The following is a 14,929-nucleotide window of genomic DNA, read 5'->3' on the forward strand; positions in this document are numbered from 1 at the left end:
AAACTATCTAGAATGATAGAAAATGATCTAACTAAGAAAATAAATCGGAACACCAATATCTTTAATTCAGTCATTAACGCTGTACAGACGTTTAAAAAGTTGTTTATGTGACGTCGCAATCTAGCGCTAAATATCGCGTGCAAAACAAGACGATACTTATATTACTGCGCGCTGTATAATTGCAGTTGCGTAGCAGGCAAGGGGGTTCATAACCATTTTTCTTTGATAATGAAATTAAATAAAAAGGTTATTTTTTCGTTTTTTGTGAAATATGGTATATATTTTCACTCAACATGATAAAATGCCTCATATTTTCACTCGCCGTCCCGGCTCGTGAAAATATGTGGTATTTTATCATGTTTCGTGAAAATATATTCCATATTTCACTCAAACGAAAAAATATCCTCTTAATATTTAACCTGAAAAGTAATGAAGTAAATAACTCAATCAGATCAACTGTATTAATTAATGACTATATTTAATTGACTTAAAGAAGGAAATCCCAAATCAAAAATGTTATAGCAATTTCTCCTTGATGCCCAACTATCAAATATATGGGGAAAGGGTTCACATATACTAGTATTATATATACTAGGTCTTTATGTACAGTTATAAGGATAAAAAGGATAATAAGAATAAACACGGGGCGGGGGCAAAATGATATATACAATATGGAGTCTTTTTGTGACATTATGGGTAATCTGTAGCCAGTAACCCAATTTTGTGAATAACCATGAGACTGTATTGTAAAAATAGTCAAGTACAGAGCCTGTTAAAAAAACTAAACAAATTAAAACATGCAAAATATGTCGTTAAAAATAAACTTCCTTACAGCACCGTTTCACGGCCTCTTAGGGCCATTTTTAAAATAAACTCTTAAAATAGATACTTTACACTTTATACATAGGATATGTACTGACCCAAAAACATTAAGACATAAAACTATTTTATTGATATATAAATCGTACATACAGTATTCATTACTGTAATATATAACTCCGGGTATTTCTATAATGTTCGCGTCTTAACCTTAATAATTATATGTGTTTTTTTTCTGGTTAGACAACCTTATATTCCCTATAGAGTTTCTCTTTTGCACGGCATTATTCATATTTTAATAAATTTGATTGCTGGAAAAAATGCGAGCTCGCGGACATAACATTGACACACTGTTCGAGAAGATATCAGAATAGATGTACCAACCACGATACATAGAACAGTTTTCCCAAGTTAAAGAAAATCTTGTATAAATGTGAAATTAGATTAAGAAAGGATCGGGTTTCTTTGTTAATACAAAGATTAAGTTGATTACTAAACATTTTGGCAATAATATTAACATATTAATTGATTCATTACAATTTAAATGAAATTTACAATTTTGTTAAATTTTTTTTTAGCCGAACCAATATATTACATATAGTTTGTCCGATACATTTTGTCTCCTGTATTTTGATTGGTTCATTTACTATCCGATTTTGACTTTGACCTATGACCCGAATTTTATGTAAACTAACCATGCATATTATGTAATGCTGTAAAGTATGTGTGTATGTTTGAAAATACATGTTACCATATGACATCAATAAGTGTGAGCAACTGTGACGGGATTTGTAAATGTTCACAGTTGGTTAGTGATTCACAAGATAAACAGATAGTTTATAATTTACCTTCAATCATGTCAGTTATACTTGTTTGCTACGGAAGGTTGAGGGAATTGGACACGTGACAAGAGATGGCATATGCTGTTGTTCCGCCATCAGGCATCATTCCCAGCAAACACATGACGTTAAAATAACGTCGGATTAATGTTAGATTTTGGTCACGACGTCGGCGACCAAAATACGACGTAAATCTGACGTTAAAATACCGATGTCTAATAGACGTTTCTTTTTGACGTCGTACTAACGTCAGGTTCTGGTCGGTGTCCTGACGGTAGGTAAAAAAATAACAAAAAATAATCCCTATTCGCTGTTGTAATCATTTAAACTTTTTTTAAAATGTTATTTGGATTACAAAATGAAGTGTTCTTATATAAATACAAACCAAGATCGCGGCGCTGAAACCTAATAAAACATATAGGTGGCGCTGCATATAGGCAAGTTACATGTGTTATTGTTATGAAATCTATTTATAGCCACAGATCTGTTTACAAGTTCCAATCATTTAACGTTATAATATTATCATTTGTGGTACATTATATGTATCAAAATCACGAGTTTTTTTAATAGTGCTTTAACATTTAATCATAGTGACAGAAAAGGGAAAGAAAACATAATTAACCTATAATTCGAATCTAAAGTCACGTGGATGGAAATTCAAATTCGTAGGCGTTACGTTTTGGCTGTCGGTCAGGAATCGGGATGCATTGATAAAGTGAATATTATAGATTTTCTTGAACAAAAAGGTCAGTTCAATTTATTTAGATTTATTTCTACTTTGTATTTGATAAATAATTGCACGATTGCAAGCACTCTTAAATTTAATTATCATTATTTGAACAGCTGAAGTAAAATGTCACACAAATTCGCGATAATGTCTAATAATAAATCTTTTTAAAATTGACATGTTTTAACTCTGCTTGTGAAGAGTTTATAAAGTGCCTTTCAGTACTACCAAAGAGAATGCTTAGTTTTCATATTTTTCTTAAACTGTGATGTTTTTGTCAGTTAAAATCTGAGAATTGAGAATGAATTTGTACGATTTCGAGCATTTCGGACCAAGACGTTTCGGTCCCAAATAACCCAAAACGTTCCGGTCCCAAATAACCCAAGACATTTTGGTTCCAGACATTTCGGCATTAAATCTTTAATTTAAAACTATGAAATATTTAAGACTTGCGTAACTGTTCTATTTCAAACGTAGAATATATACATAAGTTAGAATATAATTTTCTTTTCAGGTAATTAAAGTGTTGGACATGCTCTCAAAGGTCGGAGGGACGGAAACACGTGAATATGTAAAAAGAAACATATGAAAGTAAGATTTTTGTAAATTCTATTACATACTTTAGTCCATACTAAACTGGAGTTTAAAAGCGGCTTTTTAAATGTTCAGTATTTATGTTTACTTTTAATTTTTGTTAAAGCTCTCTTATAAAAAGTTGGCAAAATTGTTCATTAAGTTTAGATAACCATGAACACATCCATTGCTTGTTATTTTTACATGTTTCATAAATTTCTTTTTTTTTTCAGTGAAAATGATGTCACACACGCTATTGGACGCTACAAACGCTACATATCCTCCGGACAGACGAGGGGTGCTGAAAGAAGGTCATATCTTAAAGCATCACACCTCAAAATTCGTGCTAATTCTCATGGATATCTAAAAGTATAACTTTGTGAAGTAACTAAAAGGCAGCAATTTATACAGTACTGACAATTTTCAAAGGAGGTCAAAATATGCAAAATGGCACTAAATGTTTTAGAAATGCTGTAGAAATATAGTTAAAATACTGAAAATCTGTCATTAATTGCTTGAAACATTATTATCAGAATCTTTTAACTTTTCTTAAAATTATAATATTTTCATTATTTTATTTGATAAGGCAAACTTTGATAGAAATGTGCATACATTGTTTTGTTCTTTAATATTTGTACATGTTTTCTTAGTTTCATTTATGTCATTGTTTTTGTAATACTTTTTGTTTTGTAATTAACTTATTTTATGTTTTATTTTGTTTAATTTATGAAAATTATTTAACCTTGCAGAATTTACTAAAATTGTATGTATCGGCTTAAAATTGCAACTTTTATCTTAAATTGAAAAAGCATAAAACATATTTTTGCTTTTAGTTTTCTGTTATACATTTCATTGGAGGGAAAGTTACTTAATAGAATGAGTTACATTAAATTCGATCAAATCAGGATTAGCCAGAAAATATTTATGACGTGGTGAAACAAAAAAGATTAGGGGAATGATCACATGAAGGTCAGAAAATGATCAGATTTAGGGCAAAAAAAGGGTTAATATTTAGGTCGGAAAATGGTCAGATTGAGGTCGGAAAATGGTTAGAAACTGGTTAGATTGAGGTCGGAAAATGGTCAGATTGAGGTCGGAAAATGGTCAGATTGAGGTCGGAAAATGGTTAGATAATGGTCAGATTTTGGTCAGAAAAAGGTTAAATAATGGTTAGATTCTGACGTCTACCTGACGTCAGATTATTACGTCAAAAAAAACTTTCAAATCCAACCGTTTTTCCGACCGTCATCCGACGTCAGAACCTGACTTAAATCTGACGTCAGTATGGCGTCTTGTGTTTGCTGGGTTGAGTTATGAAACAATTCCTAAGGATGATATTCTTTGTAGTGCATGGCACAAGAAATCGCTTGCATATTGTAGTTTTGGTGATCGGCTCAGGAGCATATTTTTATTGGATGTATAGTTTGAAATATCATGAACATAACTTGAAAGAAAAAGGTATTATATATACATTTGTATATATATATATATATATATATATATATATATATATATATATATATATATATATATATATATATATATATATATATATATATATATATATATATATATATATATATATATTAAATATATATATGCATTATTTTCTACTTATTTATTTATTTTTATTTATTACTTTTATGATATGTGTTAATTATTGTTTTTATTGATATTTAAGTTTTTTTTACAGGCGTGCAGATACTTTATGTATATTTATGTATTATAAACAATGATCTGTATAATAATTAGTAAAAACTATCTGCTTCACTTATATCCAGCGCGTCATTCGTGTACAGCGTAAACTGTCATAGAAAACTTGTACCGCTTCCCGTACCGGTATGCCAAAAATTTATCATACTAAGCATCGGACATAATTATCGTGTGTTTGCTTATATTCTGATAACACTTGCAATGTATAACAGATGATGTGATATTGAACTCGAATAATTAATCAAAATGATTTATCTTTACAGGCATATCACCCCAAAATGTCCTTAGCACAGGAGAAAGAAGTCTGATATTACAAGGAAATAAAACAACAAAGTTTACGATAAATTATGATAAACTAGTCAAAACTAACACAAAAGATAAGGAAAACAAACATGTTGTCAGTGAGCTCCCACTGTTTCAACCTCTAAAGGAAGAAGAATTTCCATCAACAGACACTGACGTCCCTCGTATTCCCCATATCATACATCAGATGTACAAGACTGAAATGATTCCTGGAATGTATACAGCTCAAGTTAAATCCTTTATTTATAACAACCCAACGTGGACATATCGCTTTTGGACAGATGAATCCGGTCGTAAATTATTACAGAAACAACATCCACATCTTGTAGGTATATATGATAAATTTGGCAATAACGTCAAAAGATCCGACATGCTCAGGTACGCAGTTCTATACGAGTATGGTGGATTTTATGCAGATTTTGACATGGAAAATTTCCGTTCACTTAACATAACGACATTAAAATATGCTTGTATTTTGCCTGTAGAACCATTTGAGCACAGCGCTTTGTTATATAACAAACACTTTATAATAAACAACGCATTTATGAGTTGCCGTCCAAAGCACCCGTTTTTCAAGCTTTTATTGGTCGGCTTACAAAATGCTGAATTTAATGGAGACCCTGTCAATACTACAGGTCCGGACTACGTCACTAGAAAATTCCTTGAATATAATAACATCAACGTGTCATCTAGCGAAATAAACAAAACCGACGGGAGTAGCAATTCTCCCTTTTTCTATAAGGGTGAATTAAAGGAAATTGACAATAACGCTGTGTATGTGCCAAATTCACAGTATTTTATGGATAAGATAGATCCGATGCTTTTAGAAACGAATGGAAAAATAACGCTAGCTTGTAAACATATCAACACTTTAACATATCTTAAACAAAGAGCTTGCTTTGAACTGTCGAGGCGTGAAAAGATTAGAAAAAATAGATTATACACTTTCACAGTACATCACTGGTATCATTTGTGGTTGATGAAAAAAGATAAAATCCATAGTATGAAAAGTACCAATATTAAAGAAATAGTCCCATATTTTATTAAATATAACGGCTGAAATAAGTGCATGCTTATTGTTTTATTTATTGTATGAAAAATGTTTTTCTATAGATCGACGCAGAAATTTAATTTTACTAGGTTTTAGAATTAACTCTGTAACATTTTGACATATTGTTGAGTTGTTTAATGAACAACAAACACAAAATCAATAAAACATTTTCTCGTAAGTACAGATTTAATCTGATGGTATTTACCATATCATACATCAGATGTACAATACTGAAATGATTCGTGGAATGTAAACAGCTCACGTTAAATCCTTTATTTATGTATACAGCTCAATGAATTAATCTGTCGGTACCTTTTTTGGAATGAATCATAGCATCTGGGTATCAACATGTATGTTTTACGATTTTGTCATTGAATGCATCTTAATACAAATCGAGTTTAACGATAATATCATTTTAAATTGATGTCACTTTTAATTTAGCCTAGTTAACTAAACACCGTTAATGATGCTAGATAAATAGATTTTTGTTTGGCTGTATTGCCTACTTTAACCATCGTAAGCCGCTAAGCGCGAGTTATAAATATAACGTCGATAATCATGAATATTATAAGGTTCATATCGGCTGTATACTTGGATGCTTCAATAGTGTAGTCTGATTTTGATTGTCAATTAATGGAAGTAATTTAATATGCAAAAGTAAAAATTCATCATGAAGATCTTATTACAGATTATATGGCCGTTCAATCATTTATATTGTGTCATATATGCCATGTACAATTTTATAGTACATGTACGATTTTCATCATTGGATGTCGCATTGTTAACAAAGTTTCAACAAACCTACATCGCAATGCATGTGGGAATGCCCATTATATTTTGTGAAATCATCTTCATTTCACATCAGTATGTGTTTAAAATATGAGCCTCAATATTGACAGGTAACTTGTTCAAAATAATTTGATTTAACACTTTGTCTGATGGAAGTACAAGTGACGACTATTCACCACTAAACAGATCTGTTGGTAGCTCAGCTTTGATACTTTTATATTGAAATCCCATAATCTTTGAATGGACTGTTCTAAACCCAAAGCTGGGTAAATCAATTACTCAAATACGGCAGGTTAAGTTTAAGTGTTTATAATATCCTCAAACTATGCAATCACAGTATATCATGCTTTGTGGTTGTATAAATTGCCTGAATACCTATACCTGAGTACTTGTAAAATTTTAAAACAAACATTTTTTTGATAGTTTAGGTCGTTTATGTCAAGACTAGTACTATTTACTTAAAGGAGTAAATAGTATTATTGTTAAAAATGAAAAACCATAACAGCATATCTATGGTTAGGTATGACAAGAAGTTTCTTTGACAAAACTTTTTATTAGTCAGATCAATTTTTTCAAGGATACATGTGGGTTTATATTCAATGACTTTCCACATCCCTTGATTTATGCATCTCTATTTTGCTCAGAGACAAAATGGACACCTAAACTTATGATAATAAATGCACCAAATATCATTATATTTGTTGTATTATTTCTTTTTGTTTGAACCCGTATTAACGTACCTGAAATTAGAATTATCCGAAATTCCGTACTTTACATGAATAAAATCATGTGAAGCAAAGATCATAGACACCTGATCGTACACAACAGAAAACCTAAATTCTTAGTCAATATGTACCCGAGTTCAATTTTATTTTTATTTATATTTATATTGGTTATTAGATAATGAATGTCAAATAAAACAAAATTATATCAACAATATTATTTAAGTTCCTTTTTTTTAAATACTAAGGAAATATCGGACATACCTGCAAACATAAACGAAATAGAGTTTGTTACATCTAAAAACTGCACTGACATGCCTTTACAGACTCGGCCCAGTCAATGTTTGCTCTCATTATTCTATAGTAAATCTGTGACATCTAGGGCTTAATTCTGGACGCCAATAAAACTCGGCAGATACTTGTACTACAAAACTTCAAACATCAACACTAGACAGATCAATCAAAGTTCGAAATATTATGTTAGCTATCTAGATTTCACAATATCTTTTTAATTGATAAGGTTACAGTCACAATATCAAAGTTTCAACTGTCATGACGAAATGTTTCCCTGTCTGCGCTTTTACAGTTTTCTCTTGACTCAATAAAATATTAGGTTAATTGCAGTGTTTTTAATTTCTTGAAGTTTATCAAATGAAAGTTGCTCTCTGTAACGTTCTGACATATATTAGCAGCTTATATAATTTATATAAAGAACATATTAACATACTGTAATTATATTCAAATTCTACTTTTTTTACATTAAGGAGATATACTTTAATCTCCACTTAATCCATAGTTTCAATACTGAACATGTATATAGAACAAAACATTTTTAAAATGTGACAGTATTAAGTTAATCATTTGGATAATCACAAAAACTGATTTAAGACTGCGGAAAATTCATTGAAGAGCTGAATGCTTTTCAAGTGACATTTAAAGAAATTTCAGTTAAAATAACTTTTTTCGACTCCCACCAAATGGTGCCTGCGGAAAGATACAGTGTTTCATCCTCCATGGATTCGTCATCTTCTAGTACCATGTACCGATATGATGCATAAGTCGGGTGTTGCATTGCATTCTACAATCGATCTGTTATGACAATCCCCTTTTTGGCGATTGTCGCTGAAAAACTTTTTCAAGAGAAATAATTTTATCTTGTTCAGCTGGCTTCTATGAAGAGGGAACAGGAGACTGTTAGCTTCTTTGTATATTCCATTTTCTTAAGAGTGAGGCATTTATATAAGCTGATTTTCACTGAGTCAACCATCTTTACCACTTTACTGCTGAATGGTACACCTGTCTGGAATGCCCCCTACTTTCAACAGGAAGGGAAAAATGTTTAGAAATCTTTTTACGGGGAATTTCTTTTTCCGTCACCTACACGGGACAAGATTTGAAGATAGGGTAACGAATGCCTCCACTGTAAGCACATTTATTTCATGGTGACGAAATTTTGAGCATTTAAAATATTGCTTCGGATTTGGAACATTTTCTGGATTAGGAAGTGTGCACTCAATTTGCATAGATTCCAACAACTTTGTTTGTTTTAAGAAAGCATGGCAATGTGACAATTTCTTTTTAAGCATATATTTGGAACTCTATTTTGTGAAAATTGATCATCACTCTAATGATATACAATAAAAAACATTCCTGATTTTGTTTTGCCTCTCCCAAATATAACCAAATTCATATATGCCTATATGAGTCATTTGTAACCCATTTTTGCCTTACTTATGTAAACATAGTTATAGCACTATGGTATGACAATATAAATAGGCACTATAAGGAAATGACGACATAAGTCAAGTCAGTTATGTGCCTTAAGGATATTCGCATGCAAACTTTAATCAAAATTTACCAGACGGTTTACAAGTTATAGACACCTTTCTAACTAAAGTTTGGCAATAAAAAGGAATAATTTTCAGACATAAAGAAACTCAACAAAGTTGAGATCGTTGAATTTGTAGCTATTCAAAGTGGAGAAATAAATTAAAGGGTTCTACCTTAAAATTTAATGTTACACGTTCTTTAAAAGACGGAATATTATTTTTTTAAAAAATTGTTGATGAAAAGAGATACAGGAAAAATTAAAAATATGAAATTAACAAAAATCTGCTTGACGTCTGTAACATTTAAATTTTCCTATATTACAATACCTTTGTATTTACCTTTACAATAGTTAACTTACCTCATGTTTCTTTTTTAATACTTTTATGTACATAACCGAAAATAATATCAAATATCCTATCTTTATTTGTCCCTTTTTTTGCTTACTCAGTATTTGAATTATAAATATGCGTACTTTTGTACATTAAGGTATGACCATCCTAATGCAATACCTCCGCTTTGAAGAGGATTCAAATAGGCTAGTTTTCCTATTCACTACATTGAAACTTAGGGCCGTGGGTTCAAACCCCAGAAGGGTCAACTTTTGTCTTTCTTTATTTTTCTTTTAACATTATATATATTCACCGAATGTTGCAAGTTTTGTCAAAAATAGACAAACCTATAATTCGTATGGAGTTGATATCAGTGCTATTTTTTCTATATTCAATTTCAATAAATGATTGTTTACAAACATTGACAATAAAGTACATGTAATTTTATGAAACATAGTTTGTTTACATGTACTAAAATACCTTTATCAACGGATACTCTGATGTCTTTTGCCTCCTTTCTCAGTTTTCTTCCAATCACTTGTCTGCACTGCTTCCCCTTTACCTTCCTTACATAGACATTGATTGTATTACTAGATTAACTGCGATACTTTTATTCTGTACTAATTGCTTTATGTATTCAAAAGTAGTTGTATTTCATTTTTTTCCGGAGAACTCAATTCTGAGAGTTCAAATAAAAAAACAACAAAAAACGAGATAAAACAATATTTGAATCAGTTATTGGATGTGAAGAGATTAGTAAAATAGCAGAAGTTTACTAATTGTATACTAATTTCTACCAGCCGATACATTGCAATTTTAAGTTATAAATTATTTCAATAAAATCAAAAGAAAAAGATTAACTTAGACATCTTCTTTGCAAGATATGTTGTAGTTACTTACATAGCACAGGTTGTAATGAATTATATACAAAGACTATAAAAGGAGCATTGTTATTAAAAGAATAAAGAAATATCAATAATGGGTAAATGACAACATATTTTCATAGCACTATAATATTACTTTAATGACAATGTTTTAGAACATGTTCTATAAACAAAGCACTTTGATTTTGTCTGAGATGATCAATACAAAAATCATAATAATTGTAAGCATGTAAAAGTATTAAATTTGATATGATTTTTGTCATCTATCTATGGCAAACATACTACAACAAGCAGATGATATCGTCAGACAATCACATCAATAATTATATTTTATATAGTTTGGCACTATACTAGTTATATTGATATATTTCAGTCTCTTGACTCTCTTTTTCTTCTCACTCCATAGATGGTACCAATGATGTACTGTGAATGTATATTTCTTATTTGTCCTGACTTGAACACGGCTAATTAATTCCGCACATGCTCGTTGTTTCAAATACGTCAAAACCATGATGTTGGAACAGAGTTTTCTGACTTTTCCTTTTGGACGAATAAGGCCCGGATCCATCTTGTCCATAAAATATTGTGAATTGGGGACGTAAACGGCATTGTCATCGACTTCCTTTAAATCACCTTTATAGAAATAGGGAGAATTACTGCTCCAGTCCGTTTTATTTCTATTTGCAGCTACATGTGATATATTATTGTACTGTACAAAAACTCTTGTAACGTACCCAGGTCCTGTTATCTCAACAGGATTTCCAACCGAAGAGGCTGTATGTAAACCAGTCAAGAGTCGTTCTAGAAACGGATGTTTAGGGCGGCAACCCATAAAGGCGTTATTTATCAAAAAGGACATATTGTACAACAAGGCACTGTGCTCAAATGGTTCTACAGGGAATATACACGCATACTTCGTTGTTGTGCTGTTAAGTGAACGGAAATTTTCCATGTCAAAATCTGCGTAAAATCCTCCAAACTCGTATAAAACAGCGTATCTGAGCATGTCAGATCTTTTTACACTTTTTCCAAATGAATCGTATGCTGTTATAAGGTATGGATGATATTTTTGCAGCAATTTACGACCAGATTCATCAGTCCAAAACCGGTATTGCCACGTTGGATTGTACTTAATAAATGATCTCACGTGTCTTATATAGTTTTCAGGAATCATTTCATCCACATATATTTGATGTAAAATGTGTGGAATACGAGGAACATTCCTGTTTGTTGATGGAAACTCCTCTTCTTCTTGAGATTGAAACAAAGGTAAACGGTTGACTGCCTCTGCCCTTGAAAATTCTGTAATTCAACGAAACATGTTCCTACTTCAACACTGATATTTTACATCGATATATTTTTCTGAACATTTATATGATCATCGCTGAAAGCGATGGAAGTTCCTCGAATATACACATTATCAATGCTTAAAGAAAAACAAGAATAAAGATCAACAAGGTAAAGGCAACATTCACAGGGCGCAGCCCCCCTCCCCGACACACCTAAGTAGGGCACCCAGAAGGCACAAAACTCCTAAGTCTCTAAATCTTTTTAGCGACAGTGACATTGAACCCAAATGACCCCTAACTCCAGTCACAGTATGATGACAAGGTATCACTCTACTAAATATGATAGCCAGTCAATAAATCAAGTGTAAAAATATGTAACCTTGATCTTGACCCAATTGAACACTTTTCCACCTTCCAAAGTTACAGTACCAATCAAATATTCACCTACTAAATAAGAAATACTCTAAATAATGGCTGTATTAGCAAAAGTATCAAAATCAATTTGTAGTATCGGTGACCCCTTGGCCGAAGTGTCGGAAGCCCTATTAATTCATCCAAAGTTAGAGGGCCACTCAAAGTATTTACCTACTTTATATGAAAGACATTAATATATAAACAGAAGCTTTATGGGCAAATGTGAAAAAAATAACATTGACCTTAGAGACAAAAGTAAGAAGACCATCCAAGGTGAGTTTCTCTACAAAATATGAAAGACAATCAATCATAAAGAAAAAAGTACCTAGCATTATAAAGTATATAAAGGGAGATTTTTGAAAAATCAAGTAAGGTAGCATTAAGATCTTTGACCACAAACACTATTTATGTGCGATGTATTAATAAAATCATTTCAATAATTTTTCAATTAATTCCCTCAAAAACAAAGATATGTGGAGGTATAATTCTTCATTCTGCACTTTCCCTGACTAGTTTATATCAAGAAGCAACTCTTTGTGAATATCCGTTTTCCAAGACATTGGATAACATGTCTGCTTCAACAACGTCAAGCAAATATTAATATGACGCGCTTTTAAGGCAAACAAATCTTCAGAAGTCGTATTAGTCTCAGTAATGCAACGTGTCAAACGACAAAAAAGCGCAGCAAGTAAAATAAACATTAAAAGTCATTTAAACTAAAATCTAGCAGTGCTGCAATTCCAGCAGTGCATTCCTTAAGAAGAGAATTTCTCAAGAGGTGCAGTAGGTCTTGTTGTGTAAAAAGTCCAATAAGCTGGCGGGTCCGAAAGTGCAGTAATTTAAAACTTGGCGCATGCCTAATAAATGCAACAGGTTTGGGAATTAAGATTTACGTAAATTATGGCTTGTCATCAAACTAAACCGAATAAAGAGAAACTTGTTTTACCTGTATACAATGTCAATAAACGGTGGAAAATCCAAATTCCAGCTATAGCTAAAATAAAACAGTTATATCCTTTTCTTTTCTTGATACCTAGGTGCGTAACATGAACCATTTTCCCTAAAATTTATACAATGTACACAAAACTTGCATATAGCAGCCACGGTTGATACACCAATTAGGAAATTCCCTCGTAAATCTTATCTCAAGATCTCTTTATATGCATTTTTAAGGGCTCTCTAGACAGATTTTATGATAAAATGATTTATGAATGCAAATTTGCGCCGAATATACACCGGTAAAAATGCACCACATGTGAAACGTATGTGACACACATGTTTTATATATAGTAGAAACATATGGTGTTCCAAACATACAACAAACATGTGGTGCATTTTTACCTGACGTGTGTAACATAACAATTTCAAGGCTTTTGTTTTATTGAGCCTGTTGCTAGAAGGCAGCGGAAATGCAAGCTACCATCAAAGTCCACGGACAAACAGTTTCAAAAGGATCCCAATTTCAAAAAATAATATTTAGTTTAATAAAAAATGACATGTTCTCGTTGCATTGAATGTGGTAAATTATCATTTTAACAATACAAAAGCATTAAGATTTACTTATTTTTTATCTCTTTATGTTAAGCTTTCAAAACTTAGATTTGCTAAATAACCGATCAAAATAGAAACAAATAGATATAAGCATTACTTGTTTTTCTGTCTTTAACTATAACTCATTATAGAGACCTCATTTTCATATATGATTTTAAGTACTTATAAAGGAAAAATCTGTTTGCATATTTGTAAAGGTATATTAGATCTACTATTAATATCTACAAAAACAATCACTATTGCGTCCAATACGTGACGCAATACTGTATTTATGTAAAATTTAATCATGAATATATAGATTTGTTTCCCTTTCATTCATTCACCTTTTGTTTTGAATATGTGAGAAACGTTTTTTAATGTTATGAATGTTATGTTTAACTTATAATAAAAAGATTGAATGGCATTATGCTTTCATCAAGAAATGTCCTCATTGCATTTGTATATGTATTGTTATCATGAATCAAACATTAAGAAGTTTAAAAGGAGTACATGTTTCAGAAATCAAATAGAAAAAATAAACTTTTCACTTTAAGTTTTTTTTCTTCACTCCCTTTGTTTTGTTTGTTTAAATCAAGACGCATTTTGTGAATTTACTAAATGATGGTTACAAATACATTTTTTAAGTGATTTGACTTGTTTATGGCGTAACGATTCGTGATTGTAAATTTCTATCCAAATACAATGTAAATTTATTCATTACAAAAACGTATTTACATGAATACTTTAAATTACATTGCGATAACATATTCGCCCAATGTTAACAACGTTCACAAATAAAATGATTATATAAATACAGTAGCATGGTGTTATCTAAGGTACAACAGAAATTAAAAAAAAACCTTTCCATGATTGTATCTTCTGTTAAAACTAACTTTAAACATTATTGCTGTCGTGTAGAAAAAAAAAACAGTTCATTTATGCCTATCAGAAAACATATTTATCAAAATATTTTAATTTCCTAGGTTAAAAATACGGCAGTGCCATTTATAACAGAGTTACTGTAGAGCTTACCATTAGGGCGATCGCGACACATACCTAAATCGAAACAACGAAAAAAAAACGAAAATACGATGGTGAAAAGATGCGATGACGAAAG

The 14,929-nt window shown here is 31.2% G+C and overlaps 2 protein-coding genes across 2 annotated transcripts; one reads left to right on the top strand and one right to left on the bottom strand.

The window, feature by feature from the left end:
- Positions 1 to 1,559: 1,559 nt before the first annotated feature.
- LOC132750285 (uncharacterized) lies at positions 1,560 to 6,040 on the top strand. The gene is made up of 3 exons (XM_060740235.1): positions 1,560 to 1,766; positions 4,265 to 4,416; positions 4,935 to 6,040. The coding sequence occupies exons 2-3, from the start codon at positions 4,272 to 4,274 to the stop codon at positions 6,032 to 6,034; spliced, it is 1,245 nt and encodes a 414-aa protein (XP_060596218.1). The 5' UTR covers positions 1,560 to 1,766; positions 4,265 to 4,271; the 3' UTR covers positions 6,035 to 6,040.
- A 4,261-nt stretch (positions 6,041 to 10,301) lies between these two features.
- LOC132750283 (uncharacterized) lies at positions 10,302 to 13,832 on the bottom strand. Its single transcript, XM_060740231.1, has 2 exons — positions 13,229 to 13,832; positions 10,302 to 11,881 (listed from the first exon to the last, which is right to left on the bottom strand). Exons 1-2 carry the CDS (start codon positions 13,335 to 13,337, stop codon positions 10,896 to 10,898), a joined length of 1,095 nt encoding a protein of 364 aa, XP_060596214.1. The 5' UTR covers positions 13,338 to 13,832; the 3' UTR covers positions 10,302 to 10,895.
- Between the last annotated feature and the right edge of the window lie 1,097 nt (positions 13,833 to 14,929).

Source organism: Ruditapes philippinarum, unplaced genomic scaffold, assembly GCF_026571515.1.
Source record: "Ruditapes philippinarum isolate M1 unplaced genomic scaffold, ASM2657151v2 ctg2604_1_1_1_1, whole genome shotgun sequence".
NCBI classification, from domain to species: domain Eukaryota; kingdom Metazoa; phylum Mollusca; class Bivalvia; order Venerida; family Veneridae; genus Ruditapes; species Ruditapes philippinarum.

Bases quoted from the DNA above. Each gene is read 5' to 3' on its own strand.
- LOC132750285 (XM_060740235.1), top strand. From the start codon at position 4,272: ATGAAACAATTCCTAAGGATGATATTCTTTGTAGTGCATGGCACAAGA. The intron at 4,417-4,934 runs GTATTATATATA...TTATCTTTACAG, and splicing joins ACATAACTTGAAAGAAAAAG to GCATATCACCCCAAAATGTC.
- LOC132750283 (XM_060740231.1), bottom strand. From the start codon at position 13,337: ATGGTTCATGTTACGCACCTAGGTATCAAGAAAAGAAAAGGATATAAC. The intron at 11,882-13,228 runs GTAAAACAAGTT...GTTGAATTACAG, and splicing joins TTTATTGACATTGTATACAG to AATTTTCAAGGGCAGAGGCA.